Raw genomic sequence first — 19996 nt, 5'->3', positions numbered from 1 at the left:
TATCTTCCTCATGTTTCACTTGATAAGTACTCATACCTGTTTTTTTTCTCCTTGCAACTTATTTGAAGAAACTGGCTGCTGGTTTCTGGAATTGTCCCATATTCTAGATTTTGCTGATGGCATCCCCATGAACTATGCTTTGAACCTGGGTCCTTTAAGACTTCAAAGCCAAAACTCTCCCCACAAGGCCACTCTGTCTTTACAATAATGTGAGGACCTACTATCTGCCAGGCTCTTTTTATATATGTTATTCCTGCTCTTTTTATATATATTATTCCTAACACCTCACAAGGTTTTTTTTTTTTTTTTTTTTAAGATGTAACCCACCCTCAGAGAGCAGGCCCCCAGTGACAAAGCTAGATGATGGAGCCAGTATTACAAGTCCAGTCAGCCTGACTCCACAGCCCATTTTCCCCATGCCAGGTGGTAGCTACCACTGCATTGGGGAACTGGCAGTCTCGGTGTACAAAAGCAAGTGGATGGCAAGCTAGTATTAACAGATAGCTATTCCTGACATAATCATCCATTCCTTCCCAAAAAACACAGGAAAGAAATAAGACCAGCCAACTATGGGAGGAGGAGCCAATGTAATGGCTAGTCTTTATTGGAAAGAAGAAACTTTACGTCACATTTTGAGTGAGTTAGTGCAGGGGCTCAGTGTGCCAGCTGGTGGGGCACCAGCTTGTAATGGGTTCCACAGCTAGGGCATCGCTGGGCCTCACCTTTATGCAGCCAGAACCAGATGACAGCACTGTTGTCTTCTTCACCTGAAAGAAAAAGGTGGCTGAAAGCCATCCAGCCTAGAAGAGGGGGCTTTTTCAACGTTAACCTCTTTTCCTCAGACACCTCTGAGACACAGAGTTATGGCTGACACCTTAAGAGAGCAGTTCAAGCTCTCCCCATTTTTCAGATGAAGAAACTGAGGCCAAGTTTACCTGTGAGTAAGCTGATCTCTTATCAGTCACCATAGGTTCTCACAGTTCCCTGCCTATGTAGAACCCCAAAGCTGGGTGCATCCTGGTATGTACCCCTAGTGCCTAACATGGTGTGTGGCAAAGAGAAAGTACAATAAATATTTTCTAGATGAATACTCCTTCATGCTGCCTCTCCAATGAGCCAGTATTATTGATGTTCCAGGCCTCTTTACGGTTAAGGATGACCTACTCGGGCAGAGAGGCCTGAGGGCCAAGACCCTTAGAACAACTTATTTCCACACACATCTTCTTTATAAACCTAGACTCACACACAACAACAGAGGTGCAGCAGCTGATAGACATCCTGTATATTAAACAAATATTAAGTTAAACAAATATTAAACAAATGGATAAGAAAATAGTGGTGAGGTACTTACAGATGCAGCCCACTATCCGCTTATCGGTGATGGAGGGGACTAAATTAGGGTCTTCCTTGGTACCTGAGGCTGCCTTTGGGGCGAGCATATTGTACGGGTCCTGAAAAACAAATGAAGGGTCCATTATGCCAAATGACCCCTACCCTCTAGGGGCCAGCAGTACTGTTCCCACAAGCCAGGTTTCCTGGATGAAAGGCTCCCAGAGAGGAGGCCGCTCTGACTCCATCCACGGCCATGAGCTCCCGAGAAGGCACAAGGTTCTCCTCACCAGTCCCTTGCGGGCAGCCAGCATGACCTCCCTCTCCAGCCCAGTGGCCTGTTCATCATCAGTAGGAACACCACCTAAAGGAAAATACGTGAATTATGATGTCGCCTGAAATGATCAAGAAGGAAAATGCACATATGGACATCTCTGCATACTTCTAGTGTGTCCACAAGCTCCTAGAGGCTACCCATACCCACTGTCCCCTAAGGACCAAAGTCACGATACCCAAAAGTGGTACACGGGGTGATCCTTTCTTCCTTCGACCATGGAAGCCCATTTTCCGGCATTTTTTCTAAAACCAGGTCAACCAGAGTCCTAGTGGAGTGCATTGGCCTTGAGGCGGGCGCGGGCCTGAAGGACGGCTTAGCCCCTCCACGTCCCGGATGCAACCCCTGCCCACCAAGGTCACCCGGCGTCTCCGTTTAGGATTTTTTCGCAGAGGGGTCAGTATGGTGGTCAGTAGCAGCGGCGGCCGAGAACAACGGGGAGACGCCCGCGGAGTCTGAGGTTCCCGGGTCCGTAGGGGCGGTCACTGGGGCCCGGAGAAGCTGAACGGCCTCAACCCCCCGCTCCTTGCTGCCTTAACACCACCCCGGGAGGGCAACGGCGCGGGTCCCCGGCGCTCCCGGCAGGCCAAGTACCTCCAGACGCCATAGAGCGCACCACGGAGACTCCACTGGGACCGCGGGCCCTCAGAGCCTGCGCGGCCACCGCCCCAGCTCCGCGCAGTAACCTTGAAGCCATCATGCCAGCTACAAACACCAGCACTTCCGGGAGCAGGCTCCGGAGACAGAAGGGACTTCCGGGGGAGGGCTGCTTTCCCCTCCGTGTCCACCTTCCGCTTCCTTCCGGCCTGGAGCCCGCCCCACTCACCTGACTCGGCCGGGGGGCGGGGCCTCAGAAAAGGCTGCGCATGCGTAGCACTGCTTCATTGCGTCCGCCGTGCAGCCGGGCAGGCGTGGAGGCGGCCAGGGTCTCAATTGTAGGCTTCTGGTGGCCCTGCCGTTTACTAACGCTGGAATTGGGTGCAACTCTTTTTGCGTCTGTGGGCCTCAGGGTCCTCGTCCGTGGAATGGGTCAACCACACTGGAGTTCCTGTGCTTCTTGCATGATAGTGGTGCTCAGGCAGCGTGGAGGCAGCTGATGGAAGACGTGAAGCCAGTGCCTGTCAGGATACTTGCTGCACGCCAGACTGTCCAGATTTACGAGTGGACTCCCAAAGGCCACTGTGTTAGTTGTGATGCATGCTAGTTGTGATGCTGGTTCTCCTGGCAGTGTGTGAGCCACTGCAAACTTGTGGCCCAGCCTACAAGAACTTGGGCAGGACCTGCCCGCAGTCCTAGCATCAGTTTCCTGTTACAGTGGTTTTGAGGTGATGAGGTCCAGGCCTGAGGCGAGGCTGGGGAGGGGGAGGAAGGTAGGGCCAGATTGTGGGCCCTTCCCAGGACCAAAGACCTTGGTGATGTGGGGTAAAGGGGTGGCTACTGGGAGGCTGTTAACTCAGAAGAGGTTAAGGGAGGGGAAGCAGGAAGCGGAGTTGCTAATGGAAGATGGAGTCCCAGAACGTACTGGGACGGGAGTTCTGCGTTTAAAACTGAAAACATCTTCCGTAGCTCCCCATTGCCCACAAGCTAAGATGTGCAAGTTTCTTAGGGTGGGCTTTGTAAGCACTGCCTGCCATGGGCTCCTAGGACCTAGTTCCCATTGTCAGTATAGCCCTGTCACAGTCTGGCTGCATGTAGTATCGGTTTCCCTACCGGATAGAAAACCCCTTCAGAGCAGGAATTATGCTCTATTCACCTTTGAATTCTCAGTGCTTTGCAGAGGCCCGGCATATAATAGGATCAAGTAAATTTTAGTAAATTTGTTTTTTGGAGAGAATATACAGAATCAGTTTTGTAGGGCTTCTCCTGGCCCAGTGAGGTCAATTTGAGGTAAATTGGGGAGGGTTGAAGTCCCAGGTGTTCCCACCTGTCCCGTGGGGGTTATATTTTCAAAAGGACCTGGTGGAGCATTTCTTCACATGAGCACAGCTGGTCTTCGTGGGTGCCCCTCCATCAAGAAAAAAAAAAAAAATCATCTCTAAGGCCAAAGATGTCTTGATCTTCTTTAAAGGTGTGTTTTGCTTTGAATGGCTTCCGCTGTTACTCCCTTCTTCCTTACCTCCACTGCACCCCTTCCAAATTAAGCTGGGAAAAAATTCCCTTAAGTCCTAGGAATGTTCCCCAAGAATCTATAGTTGATTTGTACCTATGGTTAGATGTTTAATGCTGGGGGGAAAAAAGCGTTGGTCTGGAAAATAGGTGTTCTGGGATGGAACCCCACCAGCCAACTCAGCAAGTCACTTTTTGTTTTGGCCACCATTTCCACATCAGTAAAATTATGATTAGACTAGTATTTCCCAAAGTATATCCCATGGACTCCTGGTCTCCGGATATGCTCTCAGTAAAAAGGTCTTGGTCAAGATAGGAAAGTTCTGCATTTGATAACCACCCTTTTGGAGATGAAGACACTAGCATGTTAAAGACTGATGAGGACTGCAGCAGAGAATGCTGTTTAATTTTCCCATCATAATTGAGCACTGTTTGCCAAGAAACACCTGCTAACCCAACTCTCAGCGGACCAGGGAGAAATTCTGTTCTGATGTGTTATGGTTCCCTCCTGCCTGACCATAAGATGGTTTATTCCAGGCTATAAAATGGAAATAGAGTTGAGGCTTGTTTCTCCCTCTCACAGTAGGCTTGCCTAATCATAGGATGTTTTTTTCAGGTGGATAGAGAAGATGTGATATATATATAGATACATAGATAGATAGATAGACACACACACATACATAAAACGGAATATGACTCAGCCATAAAAAAGAATGAAATTTTGCCACTTGCAGCAACATGGATGGACTTGGAGGGCATCATGCTAAGTGAAACAAGTCAGACAGACTGTATGATATCACTTACATGTGGAATCTAAAAAATACAGCAAACTAGTGAATATAACAAAAGAGAAGCAGACTCACAGATATAGAGAGCAAGCGAGTGCTTACCAGTGGGGTGGGGGAAGGAGGGAGGAGCAAGATAGGGGGAGGGGATTAAGAGGTACAAACTATTATGTTTTTATATAATAACATGTAAGGATATATTGTACAACATGGGGACCATAGCCAATATTTTATAATAACTATAAATGGAGTATAACCTTTAAAAATTGTGAATCACTATATTGTACACCTGTAACTTATAAAATATTGTACAGCAACTATACTTCAATCAAGAAATTTAAATCATTAATGAGAATTTTTTTTAAAACTGTCTATTCAGTACATTCATAGTTGCTTGTATTTACCTAAAGGAACTCTGGAAGGATACATAGGAAACCAGTACAAGTAGTTACCTCTGTGTCCATGTTGGGTGGGGGAGGGAACTGGGCCCCTGAGGACGGGGTGGAGCGAGACTGTTCCCTGCAGGGCTCTTATACCATTTGGGGGTCTTGTTTTAACTGTGTGAATGTATTATCTATTCAGAAATGAAATAAACATTTAAAGAATTGGCTATTCATATTATTTTGGGAGATTGTTTAATTGATTTGCAGAGACTCAATGTTAGGGAAGTTATATCAGTTCCTTTCCATGGGCCAAGGCTGGTCACTATTCAAGAGTGAATCAAATGTGGCTTCTGCCTTGAATCTATCACGAGTGATTGGAAGGGGGGAGGTTGTTCTTCACTTGGGCCAAGTTCACACAAGCTTGAAGGAATGGGGTCAAAAAAGGACTTAATCCGCATTTCTGTTGCCAGAAAGAGCAGCTCTGACTGGATCACAGAGGCCCCACCTCTTACAAAAGCAGATGTAGGATCAGTTTTTAATTTTAACAAGGGGTGAGGGAGACAGTTGCCACGTGAGGCCTGGCCCCATCCTGCAGCATTCAGGGACAGCTCGGAGCCCCGGCGCCCCCTAAGGGGGGCTGAGGATCATGTGACCCAGGGCCTGAACCTCTGGCAGGCTGCTGGGGGCCAGGACCCTTCTGGTGGAAAAGCCAGGTCAGAACAAACTGAATGTTTTTGTGCAGATGCTGCAAATCCAAAATGGGTCACCTGGCGCTGTGTCAGCATGGGGCCTGGCTGGGGCTGGGGCTCAGAGGGATCCGAGGGGCTTCTTATTTACAGTGTGTGTGTGTGTGTGTGTGTGTGTGTGTGTGTGTGTGTGTGTGTGTGTGTGACATGAAAGCAGTCTGGTGAACCAGGGGGCAGTACAGGACACCTCACACGGGAAAGGTGAATTGCCACCCTTCCTCCTCCTCCCAGGACCCTTCTCTCACCCACTGATCCCCCTGCCCAGCCCCGTAGAGCTCTGTTTATTCTTTCAGGGAGGAGCCTGAGCCCCACCTGGGAAGTCCTAGCATTCCTCTCTTCCTCTACATCCACCTTTTCCTTCCCTCTCCTTCCCCCTCCTTCCCCCTCCCTCTGGGCCAAGGTCTGTTGTTCCCAAGTCATTTGGGTCCCCACTGCACTGCACGGAAGAGGTTAGAAGAGGACCGTTTGCAGAGGGTGCACAGGGTTTAGAGAGCCCCAGGGGATGGTGAGGACCGGGAACGGCCATGGTGGGATGCTCTGACCACCTGGGCCAGGCAATGCTGGCACGTGGTGACCACTGTAGCAGCAGGAGGCGCTGTGCCCGGGCCAGAGCCTGGCGGGGGCGGGAAGGGCCCCTGCTTCCCCAACCTCTCTCTCCTCCCACCCTCCTCGCTGCCTGGCTGGCAACCAGAGGGCAAGGGAGTCCCTGGATGTGGGCCATGGAGGTTAGTGCCCCCCAAGCAGAGAGAGCAGGGAGAGGGGTGGAGGGTGGACCTGGGGGACCAGGCAGGGAGTGACCAGCATGATCCTCCGGCTGGGACAATCCCTGCTCAGATGGCTCAACCACACTGTCACCGATATGTTCAGCTCCTTGCTCCCTTGCCCACTGATCTCAACACTAAATTTACTCAACCATGTTTTTTCTGCGTTCCTGCTCCCAAGGTGCGTAGCACGGCTGGAGAACGTCACACACTATGACAGGCTCCTGACTGTTGCCCTTGGCTGAGCCATTGTTATTGGGAGCTTGGCAGTTCTTTTGCTCACTGTTCTTTCTTTCTTTCTTTTTATTGATTTATTTTTGGCTGTGTTGGGTCTTTGTTGCTGCGCGTGGGCTTCTCATTGCCATGGCTTCTTTCACCGTGGAGCACAGTGCTCTAGGCACACGGGCTTCAGTAGTTGTGGCACGTGCACTCAGTAGTTGTGGCTCACAGGCTCTAGAGCGCAGGCTCAGTAGTTGTGGTGCACGGGCTTAGTTGCTCCGCGGCATGTGGGATCTTCCCGGACCGGGGCTCGAACCCGTGTCCCCTGCATTGGCAGGTGGATTCTTAACCACTGCACCACCAGGGAAGCCCTTGCTCACTGTTCCTAAGCCCTAGCCCTACCCACCTGTATTTTACTCAGCCTCCCTTCCCTCCTCTTCCTCTTTGACCCTCCTCTTCCCCTCCCCTCCTTCCTTCCCTCTGGTCTTGGAGGAGCTGGGTCTCCCCTCCCCAGGGCTGCTCCTTCACCTGCCGGGCTCTTCCTCCTCTCCCTGCGTCAGGCACCTTCTCTTGGCCTTCACGCATGCTGAGACATGAGTCTTTCCTCCGCACAGCGCCTCTCTGTCCTCAGTCTGTCTTCTCGTTCCAGACTTCTCGCAAGAGTTGCTCCCTCCCTGAGTCTATATCTTCAGCAGCCACTTACACGTGGTCTCACCCAGCCGGCCTTCTGACCACACTGTGCCCCGAACTTCTGTCCTCCTATTTGCCAACCCCCAGACTCCTTTTACAACCTCGTTTCCTTAGATACCTTCCCAATGTGAACCGCCTCCTCCTTGCCTCCCCCAAACTAAACTTCAAGGCTGCCTTTCAGCCTCTCTTCTTGGCTCTTCTCCCTCTGCTGGAGGCTGGATCTCAGCTGCCATTTCCTTGACTCAAGCCCCAGCAGAGCCCTCTTCCAGCTCCCAGCCCACTCTCTCCAACTAAGCTGCCCACCCCCGCCGGCACCTCGTGGTTCTTTAGGGACTGCATGCAATCAAGTTATCCAAACTCACCATCTTTCCCCTCCAAGCGTCCTCCACCTCTTCCTCCCTGTCCACCTCTTCCCTGCTTACAAACCTTCAGTGACTCCCCGTCTCCTAGAGAATGAAGACCAAATACCCTGACAAGTCTTTAAATCCTGCCTCTGCTGCCCTTGCCCTTGGCTTTCCAACCACAACTTATTCTTCGCTGTTTTACCAAAGGTCTCTCTGCTTTTTCCCTTTAGGGATTTTAGGACCAGTGCTGACACCTGCCTCCCAGGGTGGAGAGTTATTTGTTCTCCCATTGTGTTTTCTCATAGCACTTTACACAAATCTAAGGAGCTGGGTTTGAATCCAGTGTCTTCTTTTTTAGCTCTGTGACCTTGGCCAAGTAGCTTAATCTCTCTGAATCTCTGTAAAATAGTAACCTGTAACCTCAGTCCAGAAATAACCCTACACATTAATGGTCAACTGATTTTCAACAAGGGTGCAAAGACAATGGGGGAAAGAATAGTTTTTTCCACAAATAGGAAATGTCCAGAATAGGCAAATTCGTAGAGACAGAAAGTAGATTAGTGGTTGCCAGGAGCTGGGGGAAAAGGGGAATGGGAGTGATTGCTAATGGGTTCTGATTTTTCTATTGAGAATGTTCTGGAATTAGTGATAATGATGGCCAAACCTAGTGCATATACTAGAAACCACTTTAAAAGGATGACTTATGGTATATGAATTATATCTCAATTTTTAGAAATCAAGCCCCCCCCAAAAAAAGAAAGAAAGGTCCACTTCACAGGGTAGTTGTGAGGGTCAAATGAGGCAGCATATGGGAAATGGCTGTGTTGCCTTCGATGCTGAGAGAGTGGCTGTGTATCCACCTTTCTCTCCCACTAGAGTATGAGCTCCCCCTGGGAGGACCTGCTGAACCACATTCATCTTGTTCCTCTCCTTATCCAAGTACCTAGCATGGAGTCCAGCATGGAGTAAGTATTCAACAAATCCAAGTTGTTTCCATAAAAGACAGCTATACTGCTTTTGTTTTTTTAATTTTATTTATTTATTTATTTATTTTGGGGGGGTGCTGTGCTGTGCGGCATGCAGGATCTTAGTACCCTGACCAGGAATTGAACCGCTCCCCCTGCAGTGGAAGCGCAGAGTCTTAACCGCTGGACTGCCAGGGAAGTCCCCACATGTTTTATTTTTTTGGTACGCTGCTTTTTTTTTTTTGCGGTACGTGGGCCTCTCACTGTTGTGGCCTCTCCCGTTGCAGAGCACAGGCTCCAGACACGCAGGCTCAGCGGCCATGACTCACGGGCCCAGCCGCTCCACGGTATGTGGGATCTTCCCGGACCGGGGCATGAACCTGTGTCCCCTGCATCGGCAGGCGGACTCTCAACCACTGCGCCACCAGGGAAGCCCCTTGGTACGCTGCTTTTGTAAGCCGATGAGAACACGTTATAGGTAAGCACACATGCATGTGAATGCATTCAAAAACTAAGTTCATGAATCCACAGGGTTATTGGGGCAATTCATCTGAACTGGACACTTGTCCAGCTCAGAGTAAGCAGAAGATTCAAAGAAGGAGCTTCCAAAACGTTCTCCTCCCAGAATTACATCAGAGAGCCTGAGCTCAAATCATCCTCTAAATACAGGTCTAAAGAATTAAAAAAACAGACAAAAAAACACAGGAAAGTGACACTCCAAGGATAGCCCATGGTATATCCCCTTTATCCAGTCCTCATCCTTGAATCTCAGTTCTGTCCCAGGAAGGAGTGTTTGAATCCCAAAAAGGCTCTGGGCCTGTCAGTGGAGTCTTGCACGGAGTCACCCTCACTGGTCTTTGTTTTGATATTATATGCTTCATCTACAGGAATAACTTTGTATTAGACCTCACCTCCTGAATTCTCTGTGGACTCTTAAAATCGACCTGGTTTCCAGCTGAGCTCACTTTGGGTCCCCTCATTCAGTTCATGGAATCTGTCCTCTGTGCTGACACATTGGGGTTCCCCTCCTGTCAGTGTGTGGTTCTTCCTCAGCAATAGTCGCCAGGGTGGCCCCTCTTGGGGCCTAGCCACCGACTCCCATGTGTAGTCTTGTTACTACCTTTTTTGGGACTCCCAGTTCCCAGCTCCTCCCATCTCTGTTTGGCCCCTGTTCCTTCAGTACTGAATTGGATCCTGCTGAGGAAACCCCTTAGCCTGGCCCTTGAAGTCCTCATCAAGCTGGCTGTCACCTATGAGTCCTGTACTGCCGCACTGGTAAGTGACATTCCAGTCCTCAAATGTACCATTTGCATTCATGTCTTTGCACATTCCTCGCATGCTTTTTCCTCCTTTTGAAAATAAGTTGTCAATTCCAACTCAAACTTCAAGACTGTGGGGCTACGTTGCCTGTGAGGTCATCAGACTCCCCCCACCCCTCACTGGCAGGGTGTCATCCCACTCCTGTGTGCTCCAGAAGCATCAGGCACACCTCCATTATGGGGTTGATTACATTGCAGGGTAATTATCTTTTTGCATGTGGTTTGCATCTAGGCGGCTAAGGCATGGTAGGTGCTCAGGGTTTGTTGAATGATTACAGAATGGACGAACGCTTTACACAGGACAATTGTTGAGCTGTCTTTTGCTGTACCTGGTTGTTGAAAACTTTGTTCATTTTGTTACATAATATCCTTGTATAAAATCCCACATGGGAAATGACTTCCGGAATGGAAAATAAGGAAAAAATTTTATTTCCTCCTACCTCAGAGACTCTATATTATATAGAGAAGCATGTAACCCTTCATGTTTCCCCCCTCTTTTTCTTGCTTCCAAGAAACTCAGAGACAGATTTAATATTCATTCACATAATCACATTAGCCCTGTTGGCCAAAATTTGGGTCTTCTTCCTCATTGTGGTTTTGATTTTTTATCTTTTCTCTAATAACTCTTGAAATCAGTGTAGTGAGGAGGAAGAGGTATAGACTATGGAGTCAGAGAAACATGGATTTAGATGGTGTCAGTAACTAGCAGCTGTGCAACTTGGGCAACTTTCTTAACCTCTCCGAACCTCCAATTTCCCTTTTGTAGGGCCGTTTAAAAGGGTTAAATTACAACTCATATTGCGTATGCAGCACCTACTAGGTGATCAATAAATGATAATTACATGAAGTAGAAGTCATGGATGAATAAAATAATTGAAAGTGTCACTCCAGGCTGGCTTTTGGAAGAATAAGCAGCTGCTCACATGGCATGACTTGGGAAGGAGCAAGGCCAGCTCCCCTGAATCAGTCCCATCACTAGGGCGTGTTCAAAGGACCCTTAGGAACACAGTTCTTTAACTGGGTTAAGAGATCAAGTCACTAGGAGCGGGCATGCATAGCAGGTGGTCCCCTGGAGCAGGGCCTGAGGGAACAGAGATCCCAGGAGGAGGAGATGGAGGAGTGGGAGGAGGGGGAGGGAGGGGACAACGGGGCAGGTCCTCAGCTGCCCATGGCCAGGCCCTGCAGGGGTCTCTCCTGTAGTCCCTGAGCTACCCAAAGCAACCCTGTTGGCCAAACCTCCTTTTCTCTCTCCAGGGTCCTCTGGGTAGAATACAGAGGGCCTCAAGGACACAGACCCTGAACACAAGCAAATAAGTAGGACAACAGGTCTCCAAAGTGAAGGCAAAACCCTGAGAGATGTGGGGAAAGACAGGTCAGTAGCAAGGAGAGCCCTGGGGTTAAATGCTGGCTCTCATAACCCCGTGTGTGGCCCTGGGCCAGGCAGATGGCCTCCAAGCCTCAGTTTCTTCATCTGAAGAATGAGGGTAGCAGTAATGCCCTCTAGCCTGCTGTGAAGAGGGAAAATTGGGGGAAGCATTTATACACTGAAAAGAATTATTCTTGTGTAGGTTATTTTCAATTTTGCCTGTCTCTTTATCTTAAACTTTGAAATGATGCTCATTAAAATGGATCTAACCTATATATGTTTAAAACATTTGAAACAGCAAGAGTTCTCAAAAAAACAGTAAGGAGTTCAGATGGGATCCGTTCAACCTCTGCATTATCCCTTTTGACAACTGGAAGTCAGATGAATTAATGGGCCTGAACTCCTAGAGGTGATGATCAAAGGAAGTCAAAGCAGCAATGTTGCTGGGAAGGCCTCCCAGCACAGCAGGGCTGCTGCCTTCCCACACATCACATCCTGGCCCCAGAAGAGGGTCTCGCTCACAGTATGGGCTTAGCCAGAGTTCCAGCAGCAGCTCTCCACCATCCTGCCTGAAAAACCACACAAGAGGATGATTAGTTATTCATGATGCCTAATTAAAAATCAGTTCTCCAAAAAAAAAAAAAAAAAAAATCAGTTCTCCAGAAGAGTAGGATGTGGGTTTTAACTGATGGCAGGACTGGCCGAGGACAAAGAGGAATACTGTGTAAATGGCCCAAATCAATGCCAGGCATGGGGTCGGGGCTCAACGGGTATTTGTTGAGTGTCAGTCTGAGGGCCAAGACCCTCCAAAGAGCGTGCACACAGACACACGGACATTCACACACAGTCAGGGACAGATCCATTCGCAAAGCAAAACGTAGGCCTGTAGCGTCTCAACTTTAAAAAGAACCGAAGTGCTAGGACGACCAGGTCTGGAATTGAAACTTGACACCGCCCCCTTCTGTCCGTGTGCCTTTGGCAAGTGGCCCTTTCCCCCGGGGCCTTGGTGTCCTCATCTGTAAAATGGACACCATCGTGCCCACATGAGGATTCAGCGATTTACTGAATTTACCAAGGCTCAGTGTGGGGAGGCAAGCCACTGCTGGCGGCAGCCAGGGCAGGTGCGGGAGCGCGCCTGCGAGGCCGCCTGCAACCTCCCGGGGGGCGCGCACGTGGTGCGCACGTGGAGGAGCTGCGCATGCGGCCCGGAGGCTGGGCGGGCAGAGAGCAGCGGTCCCGGAAGCTGTTTCTGGAGGTCAGTGGGCTGCTGAGGTCGACCTTGAGGCGAGGGGAGGATCCCGCAGTCCAGGAGGTAGGGACCCGCGCCTGTCCCCGGCCGGCCCGCCGGTCCCGCGTCCTCCACCCCCACCATCCTGGAGGCCTGTGCCCGTTCCCTTTCCCCGCTAGCCGGCCCTGTCCCCTGCCCCCCTCCCAGGCCTCCTGAGCCCTGCCCTGCCTGCCCTTCGTGACGAGGGCTCCCTGTGCCAGCCTCCTCCCGCAACTCAGGGAGTAGGCTGCCCAGCTCCGTTTTCCAGGTGAGGAAACTGAGGCTGAAGATCCTCGGGAGGCGCATGGTGGCCACACAGTAACTTCCCCCTTAGGACTCTGGTCGGTCCCAAGCCCTGTGCTGGTCAGCTGTCCTCCCGTCTTGTACTTTCATGGATTTCTTTGTTCCACGTGTGCATTTGCGTTTGACTCTGATCTGAGCACAGGGATGGCCCCGATGAAGACAGGCCAGGCCCTCCTCTCCCCAGGTGGCACAGTCACCAAGGCATGGTTCGCTTTGTTGGAGTGGAGATTTCTTCAAGCTAGTTTGGAATTGGTTTGTGGTTTTTTTTTTTTTTTTTTTTTTTTTTTCGGTACGCGGGCCTCTCACTGTTGTGGCCTCTCCCGTTGCGGAGCACAAGGTCCGGATGCGCAGGCTCAGCGGCCATGGCTCACAGGCCCAGCCACTCCGCGGCATGTGGGATCTTCCCGGACCGGGGCACGAACCCGTGTCCCCTGCATCGGCAGGCGGACTCTTCAACCACTGCGCCACCAGGGAAGCCCCCTGGTTTGTGTTTTGATTGATATGGTGGTTTGTTTTGTTGTTTGCGCGTTTGTGTTTCATGCTCCCCAGGGCACAAAGGGTCGCTGTCGTTTTTCTCTCCAGAAAGGCTGTCTGTTCCCGCCCCTGCCCAGTCTGATGGATGTGTGGCTTATGATACTGGAGACTGTTTGGCTTTTCTTTGTGGATAAAACTCATCTCGTTTCACATTGTGAGCTGAGTCCTTGCTGACCAGAGCCTCTGCCCTCACTAACATTCCTGAGCTATTAAATATTTGTTTAAAGGGACAGACATAAAGCAGGGTGTTAGGAATAAGGCATCTTGAAGAAATGGTCTTCATAAAAGCACAATAGTTGTACTATTCTGAGTGAATCTTGGATCTTAATGTATCAAGGCTCAAAGCACTATGGAGTCCGTAATTATTTGGCCTGGTGGTCACACTTTAAGACAGATTGTTTTATTTTTCTTGTAGCTGGAAAGTAGAAGAACAAAAAAGGGAGGTGATGTGTTGAAATCAGATGTGAGACCGTGATGAAGAATGGGAGAGGCTGGGGACGGAGGCTGAACATTAAAGGCTTTGGACTTGGGTTTGCAGGACTTGGGGTCCTGCAGTGGGGTACGTTTGACAGACGGAAACCCCAGTCCCTGGGCTGCACTGGGGAGGTGGGAACATGGCCGGACCAGGGAGCCGTGCTCTAAGATGGTCTCCTTAATGTGGAAAGAGTTGAGTGAGATTGAGGAGGAACAGGCCTTGGATGGTTGGGTGTTGCAGGCTTGCGGGGGAGACAGCGGAAGGAGAAGTAACGTTTAGACAATAAGTGTGTCTCCCCATTTGACTGGAGCAGGGCCTTGACATCATCGCTTTTGTCCCCTCCTGTGTTCCCGTCTCGACAACTAGCACACAGCGCTCGGAGCCTGTCAGACTAACCAGAATTATCGTTTTTAATTGATTCTAGGATGCATCTTTGCTCACGTTTTTTTTTTTTTTCGGTACGCGGGCCTCTCACTGTTGTGGCCTCTCCCGTTGCGGAGCACAGGCTCCGGACACGCAGGCTCAGCGGCCATGGCTCACGGGCCCAGCCGCTCCGCGGCATGTGGGATCTTCCCAGACCGGGGCACGAACCCGTGTCCTCTAAACCGTGTCCTCTGCATCGGCAGGCAGACTCTCAACCACTGCGCCACCAGGGAAGCCCTTTGCTCACACTTTAACAGCTCGGTGTTGGGCTGGGTCCCACAGTGGATGGTGTCTTCCTTCGTGCTGTCGTTTGTTCATTCGGCAGCTTTTTGTCTTTCTTAGTTGCACCGAAAGTCACAGTGCTCTTAAAATCTTAGCTCTGATGAATTGCAGGTTTCAGAGTTGGAGACTCAGGCAGAAAAGATGACCTGTTAGCAGCCTGTGTTCTTCTACTGTGGTTCATTTCTTCTTCTTTGAAAATGCTAATGTTTTCAAGGAACTCGAGGGGGGTTGGTAAAAGCCAAGAACAACAGGTACACGTAAGAAAAATGTATTACTTTGTGGGTTGGAGAGGGAAGAAACAGCTGGTGGATGTGTCTTCTTTGCAGGGAAAATTGGACTGATGTATAACCACTAGCAGAGCAGTACCTTTGAGGGACACGTGCTTTACGGCAGCCGGCCTTAGCTGCCCGCTGAGCAGGCAGCCCTAGCCCATAAGCCTGCTCATGACCAGCCAATCTGAACACACCTTTTGGGACAGTGGGGCCCAGGCTCCATCATCCACTGGAGTCTTGGTGACCCCCGGTCTGCCTCTTGGTAGACACCTCCCACTGCTGCAAGTTCAAGGGCAGAGGCCCTATCTTCCCCTTCCTTGGTATCCCAGGGCTCAGCACAAGGCCTGACACATCAGAGATGCTAAATTGGGTTTTGCTGAGCAGAACTGTACTGGACAAGTTGGGGCAAGTTGTCTTGCTGGTGCCTAGGTCAGTCATCATCTTGTAGGAATCATGTTCTGGGTCAAGGTTCCGTTCACGGCCCTCAATCCTCCCTGCAACTGCTTCGTGAGTTACTGGTTTTGTGAGCTAACCTAGACACTGTCTTTCTCTCCAGCCCCCATCTCTCTTATTTCTAACTCTTGGCTTTCAGAATGAGCTTTTGGGACTTAGTCCTCTTAAAAATTAGAACCTGTTTCTATGTCAGCTCCCTTGGTGACATTGCTCCCAGGGACCCTGACTGGTTAAGCTGCAACATAGCAGGATCCCAGCTGGTGCAGCAGGTTGTCTGTGCTGGGTTTGGTGTTTAAACAGGTGAGCAGGTCTCAGCCTGGGGAGAGCTACAGAGGTGAGAATCTCCTAGAAACACAGTCTGAAGTTCGCCTTCTGCTTTGTCTCCAGAGAAGACATGAGCTGGACCCTGGGGACCTCAGGATCTGCCAGGCTTGAGGCCTGCTTCCCATCCCTGCCCTGGCTGACCTTATATGCTCCTTCTAGAATGAGATGCTTTGAGCATGCAAAATGTCTTTTCTCAGCCTGCATCAAGATAGTCTGCGGGTGGTTTGTACAGAATCGGAGACTTTTAGGAGAGTTATTCTCTCTCTTCTTTGCCTGAGAATGTAGCCACTGCCGGTGCCACCACCAGTTTGCCAGTTTTATTCTTTTAATCTTTGAAGGTGACTCTGGGGATGTTTTTGTGGTAAAAGTCTAATGATCTTCCAGGCTTCCATTTGATTTGTGAGAAGTACTGGTTATTACTGTAAGATTTTTGCAAAATTTGAAGTTATTAAAAACAAACAAAAACTAGTTTTCAACCATTCCCATAAAAATTGTTTCAGGCAAGAATCATCAATGGATGCTAAAACTAGGAAATGAAAGTATGATGAGAAACAGGATGTTTGCATAGTCGCAAAGCATCTTCCCATAAGATGTTAATTAGTTACAAAGGGAAAATTGTAATATTATGGTGGAGAAACCTGGCAGATACCACCTTCGCCAAGTGATGAAAGTTAGCAACGTCAGTAATGGGACAAATTGACAGCCGTGCCTTTGAACATGAGGCTCTGAGGACTCAGCATCACATCTGTGTGTTCCTGCCCAAAACATATATCCTGAACCCAGTTGTGAGGAAACATCACACAAACCCAAGTGTACAGAATCTACCAAGTAACTAGCCAATACTCTTCAACAGTGTCAAGATCACATATTTACACACACAAACACACACACACGTGCACATACATATTAGAGGTAATGATAAAGCAAGTATAATGAAATGTTAACATTTGAGAAATTTGGATGAAGGGCATGTGGAATTCTTTGTGTTATTTTTGTAATGTTTTGTAAGTCTGAAATTATTTCAAAATAAAAAACAGAGAAGAGGGCTTCCCTGGTGGCGCAGTGGTTGAGAGTCCGCCTGCCAGTGCAGGGGACACGGGTTTGTGCCCCGGTCCGGGAAGATCCCACATGCCGCGGAGCGGCTGGGCCTGTGAGCCATGGCCGCTGAGCCTGCGCATCCAGAGCCTGTGCTCCGCAACGGGAGAGGCCGCAACAGTGAGAGGCCTGCGTACCGCAAAAAAAAAAACAGAGAAGACTGGTTTTCACAGTTCTTTCCAAAAAGAATTATAGATGTGGGAACTATAGATGTATTATAGATAAAATATGCTATATGTTTTTGGCAGGGAGAGCTTGACAAATCTAAATGTTTTTCATAGAGTGGTAGCATCAAAGTTTTGTGTATCCTGGTAGATATCCGACATAAAAGAGTGTTTATGTCCTTCAAAAGCATGTACAAGAATATTCATAGCAACTTTATTATTCATAATACCTTGAAATAAGAAACAACCTAATCGTCTATCAAAAGGAGAGTGGGTAAAGAAGTTGTGATGGGGACTTCCCTGATGGTCCAGTGGGTAAGACTCTGCACTCCCAATGCAGGGGGGCGCAGGTTTGATCCCTGGTTGGGGAACTAGATCCCGCATGCATGCCTCAACTAACAGTCTGCATGCTGCAACTAAGAAGCCCACATGCCACAACGAAGATCCCATGTGCTGCAGCTAAGACCCGGTGCGGCGAAGATAGATAAATAAATAAATAAATAAATAAATAAATAAATAAATAAAAAAGAAGTTGTGATGTATTTATATGGAGTGCTATACAATAATGAAAATGAATGAACAGCTGCAACATGCGACAACATGGATGAATCTCAATGTTAATCAACACTGATGTTGAGCAAAATATAATTAGACCCAGAAGAGTACAAAATGTATGATTCTGTGTATCTAAAGTTCCAAAACAGGCAAAATAGTTGATGGTGATAGAGGCAACGTATTGTTATCTTTGGGGTTATTGACCGAAGGAGGTATGAGAGATCCTTCTAGGGTGTGAGAAATGTTCAATATTTTGATCTGGGTGGTAGTTACCTATATGTATATAAATTCATCAAGCTCGTTAAGATTTGTGCACCTTATCTAAGTTATACACCAGTAACAATTTAAATGTATCTTGTGTGGATTATAGATCCACATATGAATTGTAAATAACAAATTCTAAAAGTTGACATATGAGGCTATGTTTGTGACTTTGAGATAGAGGAAAATTTCTTAAGCAGGATGCAGAATGTGCTAATTATAGAAGACACTGTTGATAAATTAGTCTACATTAAACTTACAAAGTTCTTTTAAACACACCATTAAGAAAGTGAGGGCTTCCCTGGTGGCGCAGTGGTTGAGAATCTGCCTGCCAATGCAGAGGACACAGGTTCGAGCCCCGGTCTGGGAAGATCCCACATGCCACGGAGCATCTGGGCCCGTGAGCCACAGCTACTGAGCCTGCGCTCCGCAACAAGAGAGGCCGCAACAGTGAGAGGCCCGCGCACCACGATGAAGAGTGGCACCCGCTCGCCGCAACTGGAGAAAGCCCTTGCACAGAAAGGAAGACCCAACACAGCCAAATAAATAAATAAATTTACAAAAAAAAAAAAAAAAAGAAAGTGAAAAGACGAGCCATCTAGTGGGAGAAAATATTTGCAGCACATAAAACCGACAGAGGGCTCGCCTTGAGAATATATGAAGAATGCCTCCAGATGAAGAAATTTTGAAAAGGACAACTCAATAGGAAAATGGACAAGAGGCACTTTATAAAAGAAGATATCCAGGAGGACAATGCAGTAGGAAAATTGACTCCATCTCATTATAATTGGGGAAGTACAAATTGAACAATGCAATGAGAAACTAGTACACACCTCCTAGGATGGTAAACATTGAAAAGACTGACGTCAAGGGTAGCATGAGGGGAACTGCTAAATGGCCGACAGGAGGGTAAAGTCATCCTACCACTTGGAAATCGTTTGGCCTCTGCTACCACAAATGGACATAACTATTTCGTGACGCACCTAGGTGCGTTCCCAACAGAAATGCGTGTGACTGGGTGTGTGGGTATGTGGCTGTGTGTGTACAAAAGGCAAGTATAACAGTGTTCATGGCAGCATTATTCATAGTCCAAAACTGGAAACAACAAAGATATCCATCAATAGTAGAAGCGTTGAGCCTGTATTTGTACAACAGAACACTACAGAGCAATGAAAATGGACATGCACAAACATCACACTGAACAAAAGAAGCCAGACACAAAAGAATCCATACTGTGTGATTCATTTACGCATTATTCAAGAAACAGGTGAAACGAATCTATGGAAGTCCTACCTTTTGAGCAGAGGGTAGGGGTCCTGACTGGGAAGCAGTGTGAGGAGGACCCTGGGATGCTGGTATATGCTATTTTTTGGACTTAGGTCATGGTTGCCTGGGTGTGTTCACTTGGTGAAAATTCATCAAGCTGTATTCTTACCCTGGTTCCCTTTTCTGCATGTATATTGTCCTTTAAAGTTGATTCATCTGATTTGTACCTGGTATAGTGATGTTTGGTATATTGCATGGCACAGTGGGCTGAACTGTGTCTCCCCCACAGATTCTTGCATTGAAGCCCTTACCCTCAATGTGATGGTATTTGGAGATGGGGCCTTGGGAGGTAATTAGGGTTAGGTTAGGCCATGAGGGTGGGGCCCATGCTGGGTTTAACATCCTTAGAAGAGGAAGAGACCAGAGTGCACAGACAGGCTCGCTTTCTACCCGCTCCCATCCTGTGAGTGCACAAAAGAAAGTCGAGAGAGATGGCAGCCTCCCGTGAGGCACAAGAAAAGGCCTCAGAATATAACCTACCAGCCAGCACCTGGATCTGGGACTTCCAGCCTTCAGAGCTGTGAGAAATAAATCTGTGGTTTAAGCACCCCCCAGCCTATGGTATTTTGTTAAGGCAGCCCAAGCGGACATATAAGTGTACAATAGCATCGACTAGTTTTCTGAGCTTCCTTCTGGAATGGGCCCTAGGCTAGGCGCTGGGGTATGGAGATAAGACTCCGTCTGTGCACTCAGGTGACGCAGGAAGAGCTGGGACTCCCCAGTGTGGTGATGAGGGTGCAGAGAAGGGGCTGAGAGACCGTGCTGCTTCCTCACTCAGCAAGGACAGCCACCCCTCTAGCCCGCCTCCCCATGCTCCCGCCCTGCGCCCTGCGCTCCATCTGAGCCCTGAACTGCTGAGCTGTCACGGACCCGAGCGTGCTGCTTGTCATGATCTTGAAATTGGAACAGCAAAAG

General features: G+C 48.8%; 1 protein-coding gene across 1 annotated transcript; it reads right to left on the bottom strand.

Moving 5' to 3' along the window:
• Nucleotides 1-568: 568 nt before the first annotated feature.
• On the bottom strand, nucleotides 569-2389 carry COX5B (cytochrome c oxidase subunit 5B). Its single transcript, XM_079721171.1, has 4 exons — nucleotides 2258-2389; nucleotides 1620-1693; nucleotides 1352-1451; nucleotides 569-767 (listed from the first exon to the last, which is right to left on the bottom strand). The coding sequence occupies exons 1-4, from the start codon at nucleotides 2361-2363 to the stop codon at nucleotides 655-657; spliced, it is 393 nt and encodes a 130-aa protein (XP_079577297.1). The 5' UTR covers nucleotides 2364-2389; the 3' UTR covers nucleotides 569-654.
• Between the last annotated feature and the right edge of the window lie 17607 nt (nucleotides 2390-19996).

Source organism: Hyperoodon ampullatus, assembly GCF_949752795.1.
Source record: "Hyperoodon ampullatus genome assembly, chromosome: 15".
Taxonomy (NCBI): Eukaryota; Metazoa; Chordata; class Mammalia; order Artiodactyla; family Ziphiidae; genus Hyperoodon; species Hyperoodon ampullatus.
Note: the sequence above shows the minus strand (reverse complement) of the source record. Positions and strands in the feature narration are given on the sequence as shown.

Bases quoted from the DNA above. Each gene is read 5' to 3' on its own strand.
- COX5B (XM_079721171.1), bottom strand. From the start codon at position 2,363: ATGATGGCTTCAAGGTTACTGCGCGGAGCTGGGGCGGTGGCCGCGCAG. The intron at 1,452-1,619 runs GTGAGGAGAACC...TTTGTTTTTCAG, and splicing joins TGGCTGCCCGCAAGGGACTG to GACCCGTACAATATGCTCGC. The intron at 768-1,351 runs GTAAGTACCTCA...TTTTTCTTTCAG, and splicing joins GCGGATAGTGGGCTGCATCT to GTGAAGAAGACAACAGTGCT.